Source organism: Mustelus asterias, chromosome 13 (assembly GCF_964213995.1).
Source record: "Mustelus asterias chromosome 13, sMusAst1.hap1.1, whole genome shotgun sequence".
In the NCBI taxonomy this organism is placed as follows: Eukaryota; Metazoa; Chordata; class Chondrichthyes; order Carcharhiniformes; family Triakidae; genus Mustelus; species Mustelus asterias.
The window spans coordinates 5443958-5468385 of NC_135813.1; the positions used below are offsets into that span (position 1 = coordinate 5443958).

Below are 24428 nucleotides of genomic sequence, written 5' to 3' on the forward strand. Positions count from 1 at the left end.
ATATGGTATATTGTAAAAGGGATGGCTGAAAAGAATGGGAAGGGCCTGGCAACGTAATGGGGAGGAATGCGAAAGTAGTAATTGTACAACATGGAAATCAAATTGTTTGGGTACATTTGTTGGGGTTGATTAGTACTGACTTTACATTCACAGGTCCCGGACAGCACAAGGAGTGAGGAGACACTGAACTTCACACACGTGCACACACACACAGGGTAGCTATGAGGTGCAGGTGATGGGAGACGGACTATGAACAAAGTAATACTGTAGCACAGGATGATGCCATTTGTTCAAAAGTGGCACAGTGGGTTAGCACTGCTGCCTCACAGCACTGTTTGAGAACAGATATCCATTCTAATCAGTATTCTGTAATTTGATTTCTGTGTCTGTTTGCACTGTTTGAGAACAGATATCCACTCCATCTGACGAAGGAGCTGTGCTCCGAAAGCTTATGGTATTTGCTACCAAATAAACCTGTTGGACTTTAACCTGGTGTTGTGAGACTTCTTACTGTGCCTCACAGCACCAGGGACCCCGGTTCAATTCCCGGCTTGGGTCACTGTCTGTGCGCAGTCTGCACGTTCTCCCCGTGTCTGCGTGGGTTTCCCTTGGGTGCTCCAGTTTCCTTCCACACTCCAAAAGATGTGCTGGTTAGGTGCATTGGCCATGCTTGCCTCCAGCCAGTTGTGAGACTTCTTACTGTGTCAGAGTACTCTGTCAGAGAGTGGGTGCAGACTCGATGGGCTGAATGGCCTCTCCTGCCCTGTAGGGATTCTATGATCCTATACCTAAAGTGGGCACAAGGATAACATAGATGCGGGTGGGGGGGCAGGATGTGGGGGGGACAGGATGTGGGGGGGCGGAGACAACTACAATGGCCAGAGCAGGAAAGGGATTTTGGGCAGACATTGTCATTCATTCATTCTGTTGCCCGCCCCCTTCGCTTCCCTGTGATCTCATTGGCCAGTTTCCCTGACCAGACCCTCCAGAGCGTGAATCCTATTGGTGAACGTTACTGTCAATCTCGCTCCCTCCGTCGCGCCCCCGTTTCCTGCGCTATTATTGGCTGAGCTGTTGCACACGCCCACCAAGGTCTACAATATGATTGGTGGATGGCGCTGTCAATCAGAACCTCGCCCACGTCCCGCCCTCCGGCCGGCCGACTGGGAGATGTCATTGGTTGAGCCTCCCGCGCACGCGCGCGCGCCGGCACTACGAGGCGGGCTGCTGCTGTCAATCCACATCACCCCGCCCCCAACCCCCCTCCTCTCACTGGGTGTGATGTTATTGGCTGATTGGGCGCGCAGGAGCCGCAGTCGATTGGCCAACGTTACCGTCAATCTGGGCTGCTGCCGCCTACCCTCCCGCAGGCTATGATATGAGTGGCTGCAACACTCTGTCAATCAACATTACCCCGCCCACACCCTCTGGCTGTGTGTGAAACCACTGGCGCGCGGGGAGCTGCAGCGATCTGAAGTCTGATTGGTGAATGCCGCTGTCAATCTGGACACCTCCCGCCCAACCTCCCACAAGTACCAATTTGATTGGCTAAAGCTGCTGCCAATCAAATCACTAACGTCACTTACATGGCCCGCCCCCTCGAACTCCGGATATTATTGGCTGACGGGCCATGAGCGGCCGCAGAGTTCTGTGTTCCGATTGGTGGATAGAGCTGTCAATCTGAGCTCCGGCAAGCCGGCCTCGCGCTGCCAGCACCTCAGGAGAGTGGACAACCCGGCTCGAGCGCGCTTCCCGCCCGAGTGTCAGCTCGGCCCCCTCAGCATCCTCGGCGGCCCCCTCAGCATCCCTGCCCCGCCCGGCCCGGCGGTCCCTCAGCATCTTCCGCCTCGCCAACTCCCCCGGGCATGAAATCAGCACCCGGCGACCTGTGGTGCGAGTGCGAGCCGGCCGGCAGTCCGGGCCAGCCGCAGCAGCAGCAGGCGGCGCCGGCGGCCCGGATGGAGCAGGAACAGCGGCTGCACCTCCTGTTCCAGCAGCTGGATGTCAACCAGGACGGCGGGCTGTGTGTGGACGACCTGGCGGCCGGACTGGAGCGACTCGGGGTCTACCGGACCCGCTCCGAGCTGAGGGTGAGTGTGCCCGGGGGGTCTGAGGATGGTGAGGGGGGGAGGCTCTGAGGATGGTGAGGGGGGGGGGTTAGGATGGTGAGGGGGGGAGGGTCTGAGGATGGTGAGGGGGGGAGGGTCTGAGGATGGTGAGGGGGGGAGGGTCTGAGGATGGTGAGGGGGGGAGGGTCTGAGGATGGTGAGGGGGGGAGGGTCTGAGGATGGTGAGGGGGGGAGGGTCTGAGGATGGTGAGGGGGGGAGGGTCTGAGGATGGTGAGGGGGGGAGGGTCTGAGGATGGTGAGGGGGGGGCTGAGGATGGTGAGGGGGGGAGGGTCTGAGGATGGTGAGGGGGGGGCTGAGGATGGTGAGGGGGGGAGGGTCTGAGGATGGTGAGGGGGGTCTGAGGATGGTGAGGGGGGGGAGGGTCTGAGGATGGGGAGGGGGGGAGGGTCTGAGGATGGGGAGGGGGGGAGGGTCTGAGGATGGTGAGGGGGGGAGGGTCTGAGGATGGTGAGGGGGGGCTGAGGATGGTGAGGGGGGGAGGATCTGAGGATGGTGAGGGGGGATCTGAGGATGGTGAGGGGGGGGAGGGTCTGAGGATGGTGAGGGGGGTCTGAGGATGGTGAGGGGGGGAGGGTCTGAGGATGGTGAGGGGGGGCTGAGGATGGTGAGGGGGGGGCTGAGGATGGTGAGGGGGGGGCTGAGGATGGTGAGGAGGGGGCTGAGGATGGTGAGGGGGGGTCTGAGGATGGTGAGGGGGGGTCTGAGGATGGTGAGGGAGGGGTCTGAGGATGGTGAGGGGGGCGTCTGAGGATGGTGAGGGGGGCGTCTGAGGATGGTGAGGGGGGCGTCTGAGGATGGTGAGGGGGGGCGTCTGAGGATGGTGAGGGGGGGCGTCTGAGGATGGTGAGGGGGGGGCGTCTGAGGATGGTGAGGGGGGGCGTCTGAGGATGGTGAGGGGGGGCGTCTGAGGATGGTGAGGGGGGGCGTCTGAGGATGGTGAGGGGGGGCGTCTGAGGATGGTGAGGGGGGGCGTCCTGAGGATGGTGAGGGGGGGCGTCTGAGGATGGTGAGGGGGCGTCTGAGGATGGTGAGGGGGCGGTCTGAGGATGGTGAGGGGGGGGTCTGGGGATGGTGAGAGGGGGGAGGGTCTGAGGATGGTGAGAGGGGGGAGGGTCTGAGGATGGTGAGAGGGGGGAGGGTCTGAGGATGGTGAGAGGGGGGAGGGTCTGAGGATGGTGAGAGGGGGGAGGGTCTGAGGATGGTGAGAGGGGGGAGGGTCTGAGGATGGTGAGAGGGGGGAGGGTCTGAGGATGGTGAGAGGGGGGAGGGTCTGAGGATGGTGAGAGGGGGGAGGGTCTGAGGATGGTGAGAGGGGGGAGGGTCTGAGGATGGTGAGAGGGGGGAGGGTCTGAGGATGGTGAGAGGGGGGAGGGTCTGAGGATGGTGAGAGGGGGGAGGGTCTGAGGACGGTGAGAGGGGGGGGTCTGAGGACGGTGAGAGGGGGGGGTCTGAGGACGGTGAGAGGGGGGGGTCTGAGGACGGTGAGAGGGGGGGGTCTGAGGACGGTGAGGGGGCGTCTGAGGACGGTGAGGGGGCGTCTGAGGACGGTGAGGGGGCGTCTGAGGACGGTGAGGGGGCGTCTGAGGACGGTGAGGGGGCGTCTGAGGATGGTGAGGGGGCGTCTGAGGATGGTGAGGGGGCGTCTGAGGATGGTGAGGGGGCGTCTGAGGATGGTGAGGGGGCGTCTGAGGATGGTGAGGGGGCGTCTGAGGATGGTGAGAGGAGGGAGGGTCTGAGGATGGTGAGGGGGGGTTCTGAGGATGGTGAGGGGGGGTTCTGAGGATGGTGAGGGGGGGTTCTGAGGCTGGGGAGGGGGGTCTGAGGCTGGGGAGGGGGATCTGGGGGTGCGGGGGGGTATCTGAGGCTGGGGCGTGCGGAGGGGGGTCTGAGGCTGGGGCGAGCAGGAGGGCTTGATTTATTATTGTCACATGTATTAACATACAGTGAAAAGTATTGTTTCTTGCGCACTATACAGACAAAGCATACCATTCATAGAGAAGGAAAGGAGAGAGTGCTGAATGTAGTGTTAGAGTCATAGCTAGGGTGTAGATCAGCGGTCTCCAAACTTTTCAGTACGAGGGCCACATCGTATATTTTACACATTTTCACGGGTCAAAGAAAAAAATTAGTTTTATAAATGAATGAATAAAATTTATTTTATGCGGGCCGGATGTGACCCGCTGCGGGCCGTAGTTTGGAGACCCCTGATGTAGAGAAACATCAATTTAGTGCGAGGTAGGTCCATTCAAAATGACAGCAGCAGGGAAGAAGCTGTTGTTGAGTCGGTTGGTACGTGACCTCAGACTTTTGTATCTTTTTCTCGATGGAAGAAGGTGGAAGAGAGCATGTCCGGGGTGCGTGGGGTCCTTGATTACGCTGGCTGCTTTTCCGAGACAGCAGGAAGTGTAGACAGTGTCAATGGATGGGAGGCTGGAGGATGCAGGAGGATTGAGGCAGGCGGGTGCGGGGGGTGATGTTGAGGCTGGAGGGTGCGGGGGGGGGGGGTGTGGTGTTGAGGCAGGAGGGTGCGGGGGCGGGGGGGTCATAGAATCATAGAAACCCTACAGTACAGAAAGAGGCCATTCGGCCCATCGCGTCTGCATCGACCACAATCCCACCCAGGCCCTACCCCCATATCCCTACATATTTTACCCGCTAATCCCTCTAATCTACGCATCCCAGGACACTAAGGGGCAATTTTTTAGCATGGCCAATCAACCTAACCTGCACATCTTTGGACTGAGAGAGGAAACCGGAGCACCCGGAGGAAACCCACGCAGACACGAGGAGAATGTGCAAACTCCACACAGACAGTGACCCAAGCTGGGAATCGAACCTAGGTCCCTGGAGCTGTGAAGCAGCAGTGCTAACCACTGTGCCACCGTGCCGGGGGGGTTGAGGCTGGAGGGTGCGGGGGGGGGGGGGGGGCGGAGGGGGGGGGGGCGGTTGAGGCTGGAGGGTGCGGGGGGGGGGGGGGGCGGAGGGGGGGGGGCGGTTGAGGCTGGAGGGTGCGGGGGGGGGGGTTGAGGCTGGAGGGTGCGGGGGGGGTTGAGGCTGGAGGGTGCGGGGGGGGTTGAGGCTGGAGGGTGCGGGGGGGTTGAGGCTGGAGGGTGCGGGGGGTAGTTGAGGCTGGAGGGTGCGGGGGGGTTGAGGCTGTGGGGTGCGGGGGGGGTTTCAGGGTGTGGGGGGGGGTTTGAGGGTGCGGGGGGTGGTTTCAGGGTGCGGGGGGGGGTTGAGGCCGGGGGGTGCGGAGGGATTGAAGCTGGTGGGTGCAGGAGGGCTGACGCTGGAGGTTAGGGTGGCCGGTTCTAAAGCTTCACCAGATTGATTCCATGGATGAGAGACTTTAGTTATGATAGATTGGAGAAGTTTGGGCTGGTCTCCTCGGAGAAGAGGAGGGTGCAGGAGATTTTACAGAGCTGTTCAAAACCATCTATGGTCTGGACAGAGTGGTTTAAGAGAAACCGTTCCCATTGACAGGAAGCTCACAAGCGAGATTGAGAGGAAATTTGATGGAGGTGCCTTTATTCAAAATTGCGCAGGGGCTTGCCTGAGTCGAATCTTTACCCCATGGTAGAATGATTAAGAGCGAGAGGGCACAGATTTATGCTGACAATAGCAGTTGAGGAAAAGCATTTTCCATGCAGTAAGTGGCTGGGCTCTGGAATGTGCTGCCTGATTGTGTGTTGAAGACAATTTGAATTGAGCCTTTCAAACAAGAATTGGATAGTTATCGGGAAAGGCGGCAGGTGGCTTCTTCAGGGGCCAGCACAGATATGACAGGCCAAATGGCGTCTTGTGTGTTGTAACCAGTTATGACTGAGCTACATAAGATGATGTGCAGCCTGGTGACCAAAAACTTGGTTTATTTTGCAGACAGTTGAAAGCTGGAGATTTAACTCTCTTTCGGGAGAAAATTCCAGAATTGAAACCAGAAAGCAGCTAAAGTCTGGGATTTCCTTCCGAAATCTCCCTCCCTCCCTCCCTCTGAAGATGTTCCTTAAGTCGAGTTGCCCATCCAAATAAGTGACTCGGATACAATTGGATAACCATACATCTAAATTTTAAATGTGTCAGTTTGCTTCATAATGCTTCAGTGAAGCAGTGCAGGATATTATCCTGCATTAAGGATGCCGTATAAATGCTGTCTATTGTCCCGAGTTCCTCAGCTCTTTGGATCTGCTGCATCTGCTCGAGAGGCTTTAATGTCTCATCGGAAAGACGGCACTCGTGACAATGCAGTACACCCTGGGGTAATGTCAGCAATTTTGGGCAGTACACCTTTGGCAAAATACTGTGGATGCTGAGAATCAGAAATATAAATAGGAATTGCTGCAAGTACTTAGCAGGTCAGGCAGCAGTTCAGCCAGAGCTAAAAAATACACACTCTGCTGGAACCGAAGGTTCAAGTCCCTGTGACTTAGGCACATAGTTCAGTTTAATAGTGTTGTTAAGAAGCGAGTGAAACATTGGAACAGTAATCGGCTGTTCAGCTCTTGAACCTGTTCCACCACTCGTTCATGACTGATCTGAGACCTAACTTTGCATACATAGAAATGAGAAGCAGGAGTAGGCCATTTGGCCCTTCAAGCCTGCTCTGTCATTCATCTTGATCATGCCTGATCATAGAATTCAATATCCTGATTTCCCCCCCCCCCCTTTCTCCCATATCCCTTTAGCCCCAAGAGCTATATTTAATTTCTTCTTGAAATCACATGTTTTGGCCTCAACTACTTTCTGTGGTAGTGCATTCCACAGATTCAGCACCCTCTGGGTGAAGAAATTTCTCCTCACCACAATTCTAAAAGGTTTACCTCTTATCCTCAAATATGAACCCTAGTTCTGGACTCCCCCGCCATTGGGATCATTCTTTCTGAATCTACCCTTTCTAGCCCTGTTAGAATTTTATAAGTTTCTATAAGATCTACTCTTACTCTTCTAAACTCCAGTGAATGTAATTCTAACTGACTTAGTTTCTTCTCATATGACAGACCAGCCATCCCAAGAATCAGCCTGGTAAACCTTTACTGTACTCCCTCTATAGCAAAGACATTCTCGCTCAGATAAGGACACCAAAACTGCACACACTACTCCAGATATGGCCTCACCAACACCCTATAAAATTGCAGCAAAACATCCCTATCCCTACACACATCCTCTCGCTATGAAGGCCAACATACCAGTTGCCGCCTTTATTGCCTACTGAACCTGCGCGCGCACTTTTAGCGACTGATGCACGAGGACTCCAAGGTCTCGTTGAGTATCCACCACTCAATTTACACCTATTCAAGTAATCTGTTTTCCTATTATTTCTACCAAAGTGGATAACCTCACCTTTATCCTCATTGTACTGCATCTGCCATGCAGATGCCCACACACACACTCAGCCTGTCCCAATCATGCTGAAGCATCTCTGCATTCTCCTCACAGCTCACCCTCCCACCCAACTTTGTATCATCTGCAAATTTGGAAATAATACATTCAGTTCCCTCTTCCAAGTCATTAATATATAATGTGAACAGTTGGGGTCCTAGCACAGATCTCTGCGGAACCCCACTAGTCACTGACTGCCAATCAGAAAAAGACCTATTATGCCAACTCTTTGCTTCCTATCTGCTAACCAGCTTTCCATCCATCTCGAGACATTACCTGCAATTCCATGTACTTAGACTTTCAGAAGGCTTTTGACAAGGTCTCACATAACAGACTACCATGTAAAGTTTAAGTAAACCACATCCACTGATACTCCTCGGTCAACTCTACTAGTCACATCCTCAAAAAATTCCATTAGATTCATCAAGCATGATTTCCCCATTGTAAATCAATGTTAACTTTGTCTGATTATACCACTGCCTTCCAAATGCTGAGTTATGAAATCCTCGATAGTAGACTCTATCAACTTCCCACGTACGGACGTTAGGCTCACTGTTCTATAGTTCCCTGTTTTCTTTCTACCTCTCTTTTTGAATAGCGGGCTTACATTAGCTACCCTCCAATCTGTAGGAACTATTCCAGAGTCCAAAGAATTTTGGAAAATAATCAGCAATGGATTTACTATTTCCAGGGCCACTTCCTTAAGTAGCCTGGGATGAAGATTATCAGGACCTGGAGATTTATCCACTTTCAGTCTCGCCAATTTCCCCAAACCCATTTCTTTACTAATGCTGATTTCCTTCAACTCCTCAGTAAAACATGTTTCTCTCAACACTTCTGGCACATTGCTTCAGTCTTCACAAACGAAGACATGAATAAAGTACAAATTTAATTCCTTAGCCATTTCCTTATTCCCCATTATGAATTCTCCTGTTTCTAACTGTAAGGGGCCTACATTCATTTTTGTCAATCTTTTTCTCTTTACATATCTATAGAAACTTTTACAGTCAGTTTTTATGTTCCCCGCTAGCTTATTTTCACTCTATTTTTCCCTTCTTAATCAATCCCTTGGTCCTCCTTTGCTAAATTTTAAACTGCTCCCAATCCTCAGGCCTATTGCTTTTTCTTGCCAATTTGTATGCTTCTTCCTTGAATCTGATACAATCTCTAATTTCCCTTGTTAGCCATGGTTTGGCCACAATTCCCTTCCCACTCTTGTGCCAAACAGGAATAAACAACTTCTGGATTGCACCTATTCATTCTTTAAATGTCTGCCATTGCCTGTCCACTGTCTTTCCTTTTAGTAATGTTTCCCAGTCCGTCATGACCAATTCATGCCTCATACCATCATAGTTACCTTTATTGAGATTCAGGACCCTGGTCTTAGAATCGATGACATCACTATTCACCATGACAAAGAATTCTACCATATTATGGTCAGCCGTCCCGAAGGGTTCTCTCACAACTAGATTGCCAATTGGTCCTTTCTCATTGCACAACACCCAGTCCAAGATGGCCTGCTCCCTTGGTTCCTCAACATATCGCTCCAGAAAACCATCCCCAATGTGTCCTGGAAATTCCTCGGCTATTGTACTGTGACTAATTTGACTCTCCCAATCTTTATGCAGATTAAAGTCGCCCATAATCACAGATGTTCCTTTAACACATGCATCTCTGATTTCCTGTCTAATGCTTTTCCCAACATTACTACTACAGTTTGGTCTGTACACAACCTCCCACCAATGGTTTTTGCCCCTTGTTGTTTCTTAACTCCACCCATACAGATTCCACATAATCTATGCTAATATCTTTCCTCAATATCGTATCAATATCATCTTTAATCAACAATGCAACTCCACCATCTTTTCCTTTCCCATCTGTCCTTCTTAAACACTGAATAGCCCTCGATGTTTAGTTCCCATCCTTGCTCACCTTGGAGCCACGTTTCCATAATGCCAACTATATCATAGCCCTTTACATCTATTTGTGCAACTAATTAATCCATTTTGTTTTGAATACTCCGATCATTTGGGTACAAAACCTTATTTGGGCACTTTTAACATTTCTTTTCCCTTTCCTACTATTTTTTACTTGGTCCTTATCTGACTCTGGCCCTTGATTTCTCTGCCTATCACTTTCCTTATTCTCCTTACTGTCTTTTTCTCATGTTCTTAATTCCCCCTGCTCTGAATCCTTGTAAAGGTTCCCATCCCCCTGTCTTATTAGTTTAAACCCTCCCCAACCACTCTAGCAAGTACCCCATTCCCCCCCCTCAAGGACATCAGTCCCGATCCTGCCCAGGTGTAACCTGTCCAGTTTGTACAGGTCCCATCTCCACCAGAACTAGTCCCAATGCCCCAGGAATCTGAGCACCCCCACACCATCTTTTTAGCCTCGTGTTCGTCCTTTGTATCCTGCTGCTGCTACTCTGGGACCTTGCCTCATGTCCCTTAATACCGTCCATAGACACAAATCTTTCAATCTCATATTTAAAATTAACATCTGAGCATCAATTGCCCTTTGTGTGCAGAAGTGTTTCCTAATTTCACGCTTGAAAGGTCTAGCTTTAATTTTAGCCTGTTGCTCTCTATTTATCCTATTTGTTCCCCTTAATATCTTGAAAAGTGATCAGATCACCTCTTAACTTCAGGACACAGTCCCGCTTTATTTAATCTCTCTTTGCTGCCTAAACCTTGGAATTTAGGTATGATTCTGGTAAATGTATGTTCCTTCAAACCCAATATATCCTTTGTAGGTCAGGTAGCATCTGTGGCAAGCAAGAGTTAACATTGTAAATCTGAAGGGTCACGGACCTGAAGGGTTAACTCTGTTTATCTCGCCATGGATGTTGTCTGACCTGTTGAATCTTTCCAGCATTTTCTGCCTTTATTTCTGATTTTCAACATTGGCAGTATTTTGCTTTTGTACCAATATGCCCCTGCTAAGGCGCGGTGCCCACACTGCTTGAAGTATTCCATGGTTTAATGCATTGTGTCATTTTTTGGACAAGATGTTAATGCCAACACTCCCCTGTGAGTGATCCTGAAGTACCACTGCAGAAGAACCGGGATGTTAATGACAATAGATTGCATCTATATAGCAACACCTTTTATTATAAGATGACGTGTAGCGGCATTTCGCAGGAGCATTAGGAAATATCTAGCCACATACGGATATTAGAATGGGTGAGGCAAAGTTTGGCTAACGGGGAGATTTTAAGGAGCATCTTAAAATGAGAGGGAGAGATTGAGAGGAAATTCAGAGCTCGGCCTGGAATTTCCTCCTAAATCTTTTAAGGTGCTCCTTAAAATAAACCCCTTTGTTCACACTTTGTTCAATTTGACATTAATATGAAATGTTCAGAACATATTGTCCTAGATGATGGTGTTTGATTTTTCAACAGTTGTGGTGTTACAATTGTTTTCCATGTACAATTTCTAATGGATACTGAATGTACTGTTTACTTGTGATTAGCAGATAATCACTTGCATCTATTTTGTCTGCATTGGTGGAATGGCATTGGGTACTCAATGCCACAAACCAACTACTAATTCTTAACAAGTAGCCCTTCAATTTCCAGGAGATCAGGTAAACAGGTAGCCATTCAGCATCTCAAGCCTGTTTTCGTATTCAAATAGATTGTGACTTATCTGTGCCCCAACCTCGTTTACTCACTGTTGATGTATAATCACAGACTTGTTACAGCACAGAAAGAGGTCCTTCATGTCTGCTCTGGCTCTCCAATTGGGCAGTTCATTAGTGACGTTCCTTGTCTTTTTGTAACCCTGACCAACCTTCCTTTTCAGATATGTCTCTTGCCAATGCAAGACGACCATTGCCACGTGTCTGCACTTGCACAGAAAACCAATGGTGTTTCATAGAACCATGCAGTGCAGAAGAGGCCTTTGGCCCATTATGTCTGCACTGACACATGAGAAACACCTGACCCCCCTCTAATCCCATTTACCAGTGTTATACAGCTTTAATTTAAACATCTTCCAAGCATTCCAGTTTAATGAGACAAACAAGGACAGTAATTCAATTATTTCTTTATTTAAAACTTCTGATACCAACTCAAACATAAACAGTTGTAACTCATTAACTTTAACTGAACTTTAACTTAACTTTAACTATTTAACTGAAAACAGATATTACCGAGTTGAGGAAAACCTTGGCCAAGAAATATCCTTGATGTAGAATCTATCTTTTTGTTCCCTGAAGCATCCTTCAAGGCACAAGCCGCCTTGCGATGGTTGGTCTCTTTGAGTGCCAAACAAAGGATTGCAGTGTCCTTTATCCACTGGAAGATTATCCGCCATCCAGCCAACTGTGTCACCAGAAACCGATCACATGGCTCGAACATCCAGTGAAATTACTTTTGAATGACACCCTGATGCTTAGTTCATTTGACATGTACCATACATAGCAGCCATATAAATCAAAGCCACGGTGTTTCGGTTAATGTAACCAACTTCCCTTATCTGGGAAGCTTCAGATCGCAGCTCCCAGACCAGAGCCTCTTTATGACCTGCATCGGGTTTTAATCTATAAGTTGACCAAAAATCCCAGCATGCTTAGCTCTCAGCCAGAATAGTCATTTTAAAGTCACTATTGCCATTATTGTTGTAGCTGTTCTTTCTCTGTCTACACCAGTCCTTGGCCCATAGTCTTGAATGTTATGACGTGCCTAGTGCTCATCCAAATACTTTTTAAAGGATGTGAGGGAACCCGCCTCTACCACCCTCCCAGGCAGCGCATTCCACACTCACCACCCTCTGGATAAGAATGTTTTTTCTCACCCCCTCCCAAGCCTCCTGCCCCTCACCTTGAACCTAGGTTGCATGAGTTGTACTTCCAGTTTGAACTTATTTTGATTCTGAAGCTGCTGACCTGATTTCTGAGCCCCACAGTGGATGGGCAGCCAGGGCGCCACATTCCCGCACTTTCCGGGCGGGAGGTCTTCTGATAAAACCTTCATTTCCCATATTTGCAGCTCCAGGGATTCTTCCCGGTCACAGGCCAGGGTTCAGGAGATTCAGAAATTGAGGGAGGCTGTGGGGCGGCTTCAGAATCCAAATTACATCTAACAAGGAGAATCCCTGGAACTGCAAATACCAGATACGGAAAGAAATGTTCCTGTTGATGACTAATTTTCAATTCTTCTCATTTACATTTCTTCCTCATGACTAATCCTCCCTACAGGCTACTGACAGCTTAATTAAATAGCCCTCTAACTTGTGCAAGTTCACACGCAATAAGTACTTGTAAACAGAATAGAACAAAGAAAAGTGCAGCACGCACAGGAACAGGCCCTTTGGCCCTCCAAGCCTGTGCCGATCACGATGTCTGCCTAAACTAAAACCGTGTGCACTTTTTACTTGTGGAATCCACTTCTTTCCATTTCCATCCTATTCATGTATTCGTCTAGTTGCCCCTCCAATGCCGCTATCGTACCTGCTCACAAGATACTTTTGCATATTGTATAAATGTTATTTACAAAACTCAAATGAAGCCATTTGAAATTTCCTCTTTAAAAGAGTGTCCTTGATCTCCGCAGTCTGTAGGGAAATATGCAAAAACTTGAATTAGATCAGGTTGGCACTCATGAAAGAAAAAAAACAATACTGGGGGCAGGGAAATCAACACAACAAATATAAGTGGATACCAAAAATAAATGCCAGGCAGGTCTGAACAGTGAAGTCATTTTAAATCTGCTGGATTCGGGAGAGCTCACCAAATCGGAGAAGATGAAACTTTTAAAATCGCTGTTTTTAACAACTGTTTGATAGACATCTCTGTTTCTGGTTGCTGCTTACTCTGCTTATCTTCTCATATCACTTTTTTGCTTCTTTTACTAATTAATTTAAATCTGTGCCCTCTTGTTCTTGATCCTTTTACAAGCAGGAACAGTTTTTCCACTTCTACTCTGTCCAGCCCCCTAATGGTCTTGAATACCTTTATTAAATCTCCTCTCAGCCTTCTTGTCTCCAAGGAAGACAGACTGGAGAAGTTGGGACTGTCTTCATAACCAAAGTTCCTCATTCCTGGAACCATCCTCATGAATCTTTTTTGCTTTTGTATTCTTACTTAAACAAATTTTCAGTTGACCCAGGAAGAGATTTCCATGGGCTCTGACAAAGGGCCATCCAGACTCGAAACATCTCTTTCCACAGATGCTGTCAAACCTGCTGAGATTTTCCAGCATTTTCTGTTTTTGTTCCAGATTTATGCTACTCTTTGTGTGGGAAAGGTGTTTAATTTTGTTTTGACAGCAGGTCTCATGATATTTCTCTTACAATTGGTGTTTTTGTTCCAGTTTCCATTGCCCTTTGTGTGAAAAAAGGTGTTTAATTTCACTCCGAATAGCTAGCTTTAATTTTAAGACATTGCCCCCTTGTTCTGGATTAAATGTCAATCAGTTTGCCTGGACAGAAATGGGCTTGTAGTAGTGAATTTATTTCAGCTAGTACTTGTCATTCTTGCCTTTTCTTTGCCCTGAGTTGATGTCAGTACCACTTTACATTGGGGTGGCAAGGTGGTACAGTGGTTAGCACTGCTACTTCACAGTGCCAAGGACCCGGGTTCGATTCCCGGCTTGGGTCACTGTCTGTGTGGAGTCTGCACATTCTCCCTGTGTCTGTGTGGGTTTCCTCCGGGTGCTCCGGTTTCCTCCTACAGTCTGAAAGACGTGCTGGTTAGGTGCATTGACCCGAACAGGCGCTGGACTGTGGCGACTAGTGGGAATTTCACAGTAACTTCATTGCAGTGTTAATGTAAGCCTTACTTGTGTCACTAATAAATAAACTTTACTTTATACTCTAACATAAAATTGTACAGCAGTTTTAAAGTGCATCAAAATGTTTCATTTTCTCGCTTAAAGCCCCCACACTGACACATTTCAGTTGGTTGATAGGGACTCCATAATTAAATGAGAAATGACTATCCATCAGAACCAAAAACAGAGCTTAAATACCATGGGATAGGTGGTATCATTTACAGTAAAATGACTTAAAATTATTGTAAACTTGAAACCTTGCAATGTGTAACCTTTATTAAGTTTTCTTTTGTAGCACTGAGGCGACTGTAACCTTTTCTGTCCTCTGTGGGTTATAAGATAGCCCATGCCTCCAAATGTTTTAGTGGAAGGTGTCATGATTTCATCCCAGCTTTTGTTTTGACAGCAGGTCTCATGATTTTTCTCGTGATTGGGTTTTTTTTAGTTGTGGCACTTTGGTTTGGCAGGGAAGTTCCTAAAATGAAACGCAACCACCTTGGAATGTGACTGTTGGATATAATTTCAAGTATGTAATTTCATTCTAGGATTCAAATAATGGTTATGAAATGCTTCAACTTTGCTCAATTGTTGCCCTGAACAATTGGATAAGTTTACTTGTAGCTGTCTACTTCGGTCGTGACTAACACACGTTTGTACTTTATATGGAGTACTTGGAACAAGACTGGAGCTTTGTGCTGTTCATGGCTTATCTAAATACAGTCATCTTTCTCAATCTGCATGGTGTGAAGAGGAGTCCTGCTCTTTGCAAGGATGGTAGAAAGCACAATAAGCAGAATTCCTATGGTTTGACTTGCAATCCACAAAGTCACTTGGTTAATTTCATTGTATGCTATGAAAAGTTGTATGTAGCATTGCGTGATGCTCAGTTTATCACACTATTGCTGCTTCGAATCATAGAATCCCTACAGTGCAGAAGGAGGCCATTCGGCCCATCGAGTCTACACCGACCACAATCCCACCCAGCCCCTATTCTTGTAGCCCTACATGTTTAGCCTGACACTAAGGGGGAATTTAGCATGGCCAGTCAACCTAACCGGCGCATTTTTGGACAGTGGGAGGAAACTGGAGCACCTGGAGAAAACCCACACAGACACGGGGAGAATGTACAAACTCCACACAGACAATGATCCTGGAATTGATCCCGGGTCCTTGGCGCTGTGAGGCAACAGTGCTAACTACTGTACTTCACCCTAATATCCTCTCCAAATGCAACTGAGGTTTTGTCCTTCCTAACATGGTATTATTGGATCGAGTTGTTCAAGTAGTCACAGGATGAAATTTACTCCTTGGAGAGATCTGAATTATACATGAACAACATTTGTGGTCATAGTGGATTTTACAAAATATAGGTTTAGATTCATATAATTCAAAAGTTTAAAGAAAAACAAAACTGCTCACAAAATGAGTGTTAAAGAAAAAATAGCTGTATGGCAGGACACATTGGTTGGGTTTATTGTTGCTTCAGTCAGGTTGTTAGTTTACTGGTTGATGAACAGAGGCAATAATTTTGCATGAATCTTAACAGTTATCCTAAGGCAGACGTCTTCCTAAATAGCTCTTTATGCACAGTGACTTGATTTCTTCACTGAACTTGACAAGTTGTAAACCTGAATGTGATTAGTTTTGAAGTAACTTGTGACTTGACACTTGCGATCTACTGTCTCACGTGCTTCTTATTAACTGCTGTACTTTTGTGTGGTCAGCTGTTTTGTTGAAGGTGTTATTTCTGCTGCTGTTTATTAATTAATATGGCTGTTTGTGTCAGCTTGACTTGAATCGGCAGTGTTGATTTGCGCTATTTGTCCCAGTTCCAAGACTCTTTGCTATTTAAACCTATTTTAAATTGTAAAAAAAAGCTGAAGGAGAATGATGCAGGGGAGAGGTGGTGGCACAGTGGTCTTGTCACTGGACTAGTAATCCAGAGACCCAGTGTAAAGCTCCAGGGACCCGGGTTCGAATCCCACCATGGCCGATGGTGAAATCTGAATTCAATAATAATCTGAAATTAAAAGTCTAATGAGGACCATGAAGCAATTGCTGTAAAAAAAAACATCTGGTTCACTAATGTCCTTGAGGGAAGGAAATCTGCCTCCTTACCCAGTCTTGCCTCCAGACCCACAGCAATGTGATTGACTCTAAATGACCTAGCAAACCACTTAGTTCAAGGGAAATTAGGGATGGGCAGTAAATGTTGGCCCAACCAGCGATGCCCACAACCCCTGAACAAATAAAAAAAAAATGCATCTTCCTCTAGGTGCTCTGGGTTCCTCCCATTGTCCAAAGATGTGTAGGTTAGGTGGATTGGTCATGGTAAATTGTCTCTTGCTGTTGCAGAATGTGTAGATTAGGGGAATTAGCGGGGTAAATATGTGGGGTTACGAGGATAGGGCCTGGGTAAGATGCTCTGTCAGAGAGTCAGTGCGCACTCGATGGGCCAAATGGCCGCCTTCTGCACTGTAAGGATTTTATTCTAAGGCCACACTTGGAATACTGTGTGCAATTCTGGTCACCCTATTATAGAAAGGATACTATTAAACTAGAAAGAGTGCAGAAAAGATTTACTAGGATGCTACCGGGACTTGATTGATTGAGTTATAAGGAGAGGCTGGATAGACTGGGACTTTTTTCTCTGGAGCGCAGGAGGCTGAGGGGTGATCTTATAGAAGTCTATAAAATAATGAGGGGCACAGATCAGCTAGATAGTCAATATCTTTTCCCAAAGGCAGGGGAGTCTAGAACGAGAGGGCATAGGTTTAAGGTGAGAGGGGAGAGATACAAAAGTGTCCAGAGAGGCAATTTTTTTCACACGAGAGGGTGGTGAGTGTCGGGAACAAGCTGCCAGAGGTAGTAGTAGAGGCGGGTACAACTTTGTCTTTTAAAAAGCATTTAAATAGTTACATGGGTACGATGGGTATAGAGGGATAAGGGCCAAATGCGGGCAATTGGGATTAGCTTAGGGGTTTCAAAAAGAAAGGGCGGCATGGACAAGTTGGGCCGAAGGGCCTGTTTCCATGCTGTAAACCTCTATGACTCTAAGTCAGCCATAGGAGCTTTTAATGCTAACTGCTGTATGTACACTGAAGAATAGAATAGTAAGCATGCTTTGTAAAAGCATGTCTAACCTTGCAAATGCTAGTGTTGCTGTTATGGTTTTGAATTTATTCCTATGGCTCAAGCAGAGCTATGCACCAGAAATGATGTAATAGAGCTAGCGTGGGAAACAGAGAGAGAAGCAGTAGCCATGGAAGAGATCGCACATCATCAATAAAGCTCTGTTGGCTTTTACCCAAAGTCTGTCCTGTGTATCACATCTCTAATGCACAACAAAAACTGGCAACGAGGACTACAGACATGCATTTGCTAGCCACTCGGAAAGAAGAAATTAACTGAGGAAAAATCGGAATAATAAATAAAGAAATTTTTCACGTGCTACGGAGGCAAACGGGCTTGGTGGATGTGAGTAAACAATACCTACAAGCAGATTATAGAGATGCAGTGATAAATAAGGGGCTGAAGCTCGATTAGATACCTTGTGTGTAAGGAAATCGAGGGAGCTGCTGGAAGTGCGGTTGCAAAGCGGGCATATGGGAAACCTGCCTGTGAAAAATGGCAGGAGTTCAGCATCATTGGAGCTTTTAATGAAAATGTGGAGTGATGGAGCTCTTATACCAGCATTTTCACTATTTTACAGAGGCAAACAGAATAACTGAAGATATTATGTACCCACTTTCCTGAGCGTGGTGGGGAGGAAAACTTTTTTAACCTCCTCCGCAGTCTAGTTCAACCTGATAAACCAGGTTGTAAAACAAAATATGGATATTTTGTCAAGCAAATGTTTCACCGAAATACTTGGTGATTGCAGATCCCTTTAGATTCCGTGAAAGAAACAGAGGGTGGGGAGTCAATTATACAATTCATGGCAGCGCTTAAAAGACGTGTAGAATATTGAGTTTGGAGAAATGTCCGCTGAACTGACACCCCATGTTGTCGGTGTGCAAAACCAGGGCATTCTGCTGCTGAATGTGTACTGCAGGAAGAAGAAACAGGCGAGAAGTGAAAATAAGAAGCAAGAACAAACCAAGATGGCATTTAAACAAAATAAAAGAAGAAATGTCCATGCCGTACAACAGGGTCAGAAAGAGTGAAGAGACCCACAGTCAGAGGAGCTATCACTACGTTGCTGGTACTACACACAGATACTGGGTTACTCCACTGGATGGGTAGCCAGTAAGAAGTTGACACTGGCAGCAGTGTCGCTGGTGCCAGAGACTCCAATGAGAAACTCCAACACGTTTCCTTAAGGATAAGACATACACCGGTGAAATAGTTCCTCTGAAGGCTTGCATTGAAGCGGCTGTGCAGCTCAATGGGCAAACGGCAGATTTGTCACTACACGTAGTGAAGGGAACCTATCCAATGTTGATGGGTTGTACATGGCTGGAGAAGCTTCGTCTGAACTGGGCTGAAGTCAGCATGATGACCAATGGAGAATCTAGCCTCATGAAAATTTTGAAGAAACATTCTGTTTTCGATGGAGAATTAGGGAGCATGAAGGACATTACAATTCAACTGGAAATATAAGACGGAAGCCAAATGAAATGCTTGAAGGCAAGGTCTCACCAAATGCCACTTGGCTGAAGATGGAGGCTGACTTGGAGCGACTGGTGAAGACTGAAGTTTTGGAACCTGCTAACATCAGTGAACGGGCCACGCCTATTGTTCCAGTCATTAGGAAAGATAGATCTGTAAGGATTTGTGGCAACTGCAAGGTCACAGTCAATCCAGTGTTGTTTGCTGAACAGTACCCGTTACCTTGCATTGAAGACCAGTTTGCAAGATTGGCAGGAGGCCAAAATTTTAGCAGAATGAATCTGAGCCAGGTCTACTTGCAGATGAATGTGGGCAAGAAGTCGTAGGAACCTCTAACAAACTTGACACACACAGGCTTGTCCTGTAACTGAAGATTGCCATTTTGCCATCACACCTGCTCCTGCATTGTTTCGAAGGGCAATGGATCAGATCCTGAGTGAATTGAGCAGAGTCCAGTGCTATCTGCATTACCTTCAAAACTTGGATGCCACTCCAGTGATTGGAGGACTATGGTCTGAGAGGACAAGTGTGAACTTTTCTTCCCTCAAGTCGCATTCTTGAAATCCCGTCAGTCCCTGTATGGGAAAGAGTTGACAGATCATTTTCCAATTACTACCACATTGGACCACAAATGCGAATTCCATCAGATGCAGCAAATAGAAAGTAAAGTTGGGCATTGATTTATCTGCACATACTTATACCATTAAGTACCGACAGTCAAGTCTAAAGTTTATTTATTAGTGTCACAAGTAGACTTACATTAACACTGTAATGAAGTTACTGTGAAAATCCCCTAGTCGCCACACTCCGGCACCTGTTCGGGTACACTGAGGGAGAATTTAGCATGGCCAATGTACCTAACCAGCACATCTTTTGGACTATGGGAGGAAACCCACGCGGACACGAGGAGAATGTGTGGACTCTGCACAGACAGTGACCCAAGCTGAGAATTGAACCCAGGTCCCTGGCGCTGTGAGGCAGCAGTACTAACCACCATGCCATCCCTCATTGGGAATATTGCATTGCGTCTACATTGTAACGCGGATGGACTTTCAAGATTCTCACTACCAGGCAGCTTGTCAGACTGCTCGAAGGGGAATATCTTGTACTTTGAACAAGTAGACAGCACGCCTGTCACATTGAGGCAAGTGAGAAAACGCACTCGGAGCAATCCTGTGCTCTGAGGTGATGGATATGGTTTTACAAGGAAAGACTTTGGAACTAACATCTTACCTGAAACTCTACTACTGCAGGAGGTTGGAGCTGTCAGTACAGTCAGGATGTCTTCTGTGGGAGCTCAGAGTGATTATTCCGTCACCATTAAGGAAACAGATGTTGGAGAAAGCTACGCAAGGGCAATTGCAGAGTTTTATGGAAGAAGGAAATAGCAAGATGTTTTTTCTAGTGGCTTGGACTGGATTGAGGAGAAAGCTAGAACATGTTCTTTTTGTGCAAAGGTAAGAAACTTGCCGTCCTTAACACGATTGTATCCATGGGAATGACCTGAAGAGGCTTGGCAACGTGCGCATATGGATTTTGCAGGACTTTTTGAAGGGCATGTGTTCTTAGTAATGATTGATGCTGACACCAAATGGCCAGAGGTCACTGATAACATCTACCTCATCTGAGAAGACTACTGAGAAGCTAGGAAAAGTATTTACTCGCTTTGGATTTCCTGAACAGCTGGTCAGTGACAATGGACTTCAGTTTGTCTTGCAGAAATTTCAGAACTTCCTACAAGAGAATGGGATTTAACACGTTACTTCTGCATCGCATCACCCTGCTAGTAATGGACTAGCAGAATCAGAGTCCCTACAGTGCAGAAGGAGGCCATTCGGCCCATCAAGTCTGCACCAACCACAATCCCACCCAGGCCCTACCCCCATAGCCCCACACATTTACCCTGCTAATCCCCCTGACACCAAGGGCCAATTTAGCATGGCTAATCAACCTAACCCGCACATCTTTGGACTGTGGGAGGAAAACGGAGCACTCTGAGGAAACCCATGCAGACACGGGGAGGAAGTGAAAACTCCACATGGATAGTGACCCCAAGGCTGGAATTGAACCTGGGCTCTGGTGCTATGAGGCAGCAGTGCTAATCACTGTGCCACCGTGCTTTGTCCAAATCCTGAAACACACTTTAAAAGCAACCAAGGAACAAGGTTCACTTATCAAACGCTGTGACAAATCCCTAATTGTCCACTGGAATACCACGCATTCTGTTACCAAGACCTCTCCTGCCTTACTCATGATAAAGCAGCAGCATTCCACATTCGGTCTCTTGAAACCTCTAAAAACTGAGATTGTGTGACGGCAACAGTAAGCACAAGTGGAACAGCAGGAAGGAAAGGTAAAACAAAAAAGACAAGGGGCAGGATTAGAACGAGCATGAAAATGAGAGAGTTTCAGATCTGTTCTTTTGGCGAGGCCACCAGTCAAATCTTATGTACTCTGCAATTTAAAAAAACCCTTGATCAGATTTCTGCCTGTAGGGGGAGTGGGCAGGGCCTAAATCACCCGAAAGCTGGCTGATAGCAGCAGATGGCACCATTGTGCATGTGCAGGTCTCTGTGCTTTAAGAGCAGCAGAGAGTTGTCACTGCCTCTGCTGCTTTAGCCGGCCTTTGTGGCCCAGCACTCCCATGCTATCACCTTCCCCGCCCAGAACGGTTGCCTCCCTCTCCCCACCGATTGCAGTGCAGTGTGCACTGGTGCCTGGTGGGCACTGCCAGGGTGCCAGGCTGGCAGCGTCCAAGGGGCACCCTTTCTTTGCCCCCAACCTCCTGTGGAGGGGCCTCTTTGGCCTTCGGTTCTACCGGTGAGGCCATCACATCTGCTCATTGGGGGACCAGCTGTGTTTCTCTTGGAGAGAACTTTCCCCGGCGAGGCCGCACAGGCAGGTGAGCCTGGATAATTCCGTCCCGGCTCACTTATTCCATTTAAATAAGTATCAGAAATTTAAATAATATATTCAGCCTTGCACTGGATATCTGGCGCTGGAAAGTTTGCGAGAGGCGAGAAATCGGGCACGAACCTGATTTCTCGGCTCTTGTGATCTTACTGGCTCGCCCCGCCTATCGGCTGGTGAGTTGCAATGGTAAGATCGCCCCCAAGGAGTTTTGGCTCGGAACTACTCCACCAGGAGAAATGGGTTCCAGCCACTGTCCCTGCGCAGACTGGACCTATCTCTTACACTGTACAGACCAGAGATGACATTGGAAGGAGACGTGCAGACCAGTTATTGGCTGGAAGAACAGATCCTGCCAAATCTGGAGCCTGTTGAAAATTCTGGATCACACTTACAATGTCCTGACTTGAACCCTCCTACAACACCTACACCATTTGAGGAAAGCAACACCTCACATTTTGTTCAGACACAGAGTCAACCTGTAGTTCCAACGTCAATGCTCGTTAAACCAGCCACCAGTGATGTCAGTATGAAGACGCCAGAGGTTCCCATCAATGTGCCAGAGGTTTGTCGTCAACCGTTCCGAGAGCAACGACCTCCAGACCATCACTGACTGTTAGTGACTGTTGTTCACGTTAAACTTGTTTGGGGGATAATCAATTTAATGGGGGAGGAAATGTTATATAATTGTGCTTGTTCTTACTGGCTCATGCAGAGCTGTGCTGTATTAATGTATGCACTGGAAATGATGTAATACACCATAGTGCAGGACACGGAGAGGAAGCAGCCGTGGAAAAGGTCACACTCCATCAATAAAGCTCCATAAGATATAGGAGCAGAATTAGGCCCATCGAGTCTGCTCCGCCATTCAATCATGGCTGATATTTTTCTCATCCCCATTCTCCTGCCTTTTCCCCATAACTCCTGATCCCCTTATTAATCAAGAACCAACCTATCTCTGTCTTAAAGACACTCAATGACCTGACCTCCACAACCTTCTGTGGCAAAGAATTCCAGATTCACCACTCTCTCTGGCTGAAGAAATTCCTCCTCATCTCTGGTTCAAAGGATCGTCCCTTTAGCCTGAGGTTGTGCCCTCAGTTCATTTGTAATCAAAGCCTGTCCTCTGTATTGTCTCCAAATCACAACTGTTGCAAGATCAGGTGAACGGTACTGTTTATAGATCGGTAAGATTGCTCCTCATTTAAATTTTCCTCCCTTGTCACAAATTTTGGCTCGCACAATTTGAGCATGTCATTTGTTCCTGCTGTATGGTGAGGCTACCCTCTTACACCAGGTCTAGCAGCTTCCATCCTCGACCACTATGCCAATTCTGACTACCCTCCAATACACTCCTACTTATTGAAAGAATATCAAGGCAAGTCTTGTTATGCACGGTGGCACACTGGTTAGCACTGCTGCCTCTCAGCACCAGGGACCGGGTTCAATTTTTGGCTTGGGTCACCGTCTGTGTTGAATTTGTACATTCTCTTCCGTTTCTGCGTGGGTTTCCTCTGGGTGCTCCGATTTCTTCCCACTGTCCAAAGATATACGAGTTAGGTGGATTGACCATGCTGAATTGCCCCTTGGTGTCAGGGTGGCTAGCTAGGATAAATGCATGGGGTTATGGGGATAGGGCCTGGGTGGGATTGTAGGCGATGCAGACTTGAAGGGCCAAATGGCCCCCTTCTGCACTGTAGGGATTGTATGATTCTAACTGGATAAATGAAAAATAGTTTGATGCCTTTAAAATCTTGAACAAATCAATTTAACATTTATGGCAAGATTTTTTTCCTTTAATAATCAGAACAGTTTGGGAGGTGATCCTGTTCCATACATAGTTGTGGTTACTTTGCAGTGATACAGATTGTTAAAGTGTGAAGTGCTGGATTCCAAATATAATCTTCCATTTCCTCGTGATTGAAAAGGATGATTCTTAGTGAAGGTTAGAAATTACAGCTTCTCCCTGGACGTTGGGTGCTGTTAACGTGTTGTTTTCCCACAGCTGTTATTCTCAGATATCAGTTTTGGATAGATACTAATTTATTTAAATTAATCCAATAATTTTTAAAATAATGATGACAACGGTAGCAGGTACACGGCAACAACACCACCTCTAGTCAGGTGTTACTTCGATTTAAATGCATACCACGTTCCACCATAAACATTCAGTCAAAATCCTGGAATTCCCTATCTAACAGCATTATGGGAGAACCTTCCAATATGGATTGCAAGTGTTCAAAAAGGTAGCTCACCACTAGCACCTCAAGGATGTCAGAGATGTGCAGTAAAGACTGGCTTTTGTCAGTGATGCCCTCATCGCAGTGATTTAATACCTCAACCATAATTAATCTCTTTTGATTTGATTTATTATTGTCACATGTATTAGTATACAGTGAAAAGTATTGTTTCTTGAGTGCTATACAGACAAAGCATAGGGAAGGAAAGGAGAGAGCACAGAATGCAATGTTACAGTCATAACAAGAGGGAGGGTTTTAAATTCATAGATAACTGGGAAATCTTCATGTCAGGATGGCAACTGTACAGAAAGGATGGGTTACACCTTAACTGGAAGGGAGCAAATATCCTGGCTGGGAGTTTTGCTAGAGTGTTTCGGCAGGATTTAAA

At 47.2% G+C, this 24428-nt stretch overlaps 1 protein-coding gene and 1 long non-coding RNA gene across 4 annotated transcripts in view; one reads left to right on the plus strand and one right to left on the minus strand.

The window, feature by feature from the left end:
- Positions 1-17681, minus strand: part of LOC144502391 (uncharacterized) — a 680705-nt gene extending 663024 nt beyond the window's left edge. Inside the window, exons 1-2 of one of the 2 annotated variants that reach the window (XR_013499332.1) lie at positions 14552-17681; positions 11922-13062 (exon numbers count right to left, since the gene is read on the minus strand). This is a non-coding gene — a long non-coding RNA (uncharacterized LOC144502391). Of the gene's footprint in view, positions 1-11921; positions 13063-14536 lie in introns of both variants that reach the window. The other variant, XR_013499331.1, reaches the window with a different exon arrangement.
- slc25a25b (solute carrier family 25 member 25b) overlaps positions 1783-24428 on the plus strand; it is a 64119-nt gene continuing 41473 nt past the window's right edge. For both annotated transcript variants that reach the window (XR_013499329.1, XM_078226245.1), the window contains exon 1: positions 1783-2090. Coding sequence is in view for 1 of the 2 variants with exons in the window: in XM_078226245.1 (XP_078082371.1) it covers positions 1866-2090 (225 nt within the window). In the remaining variant the exon portion in view is untranslated. The remainder of the gene's footprint in view (positions 2091-24428) is intronic.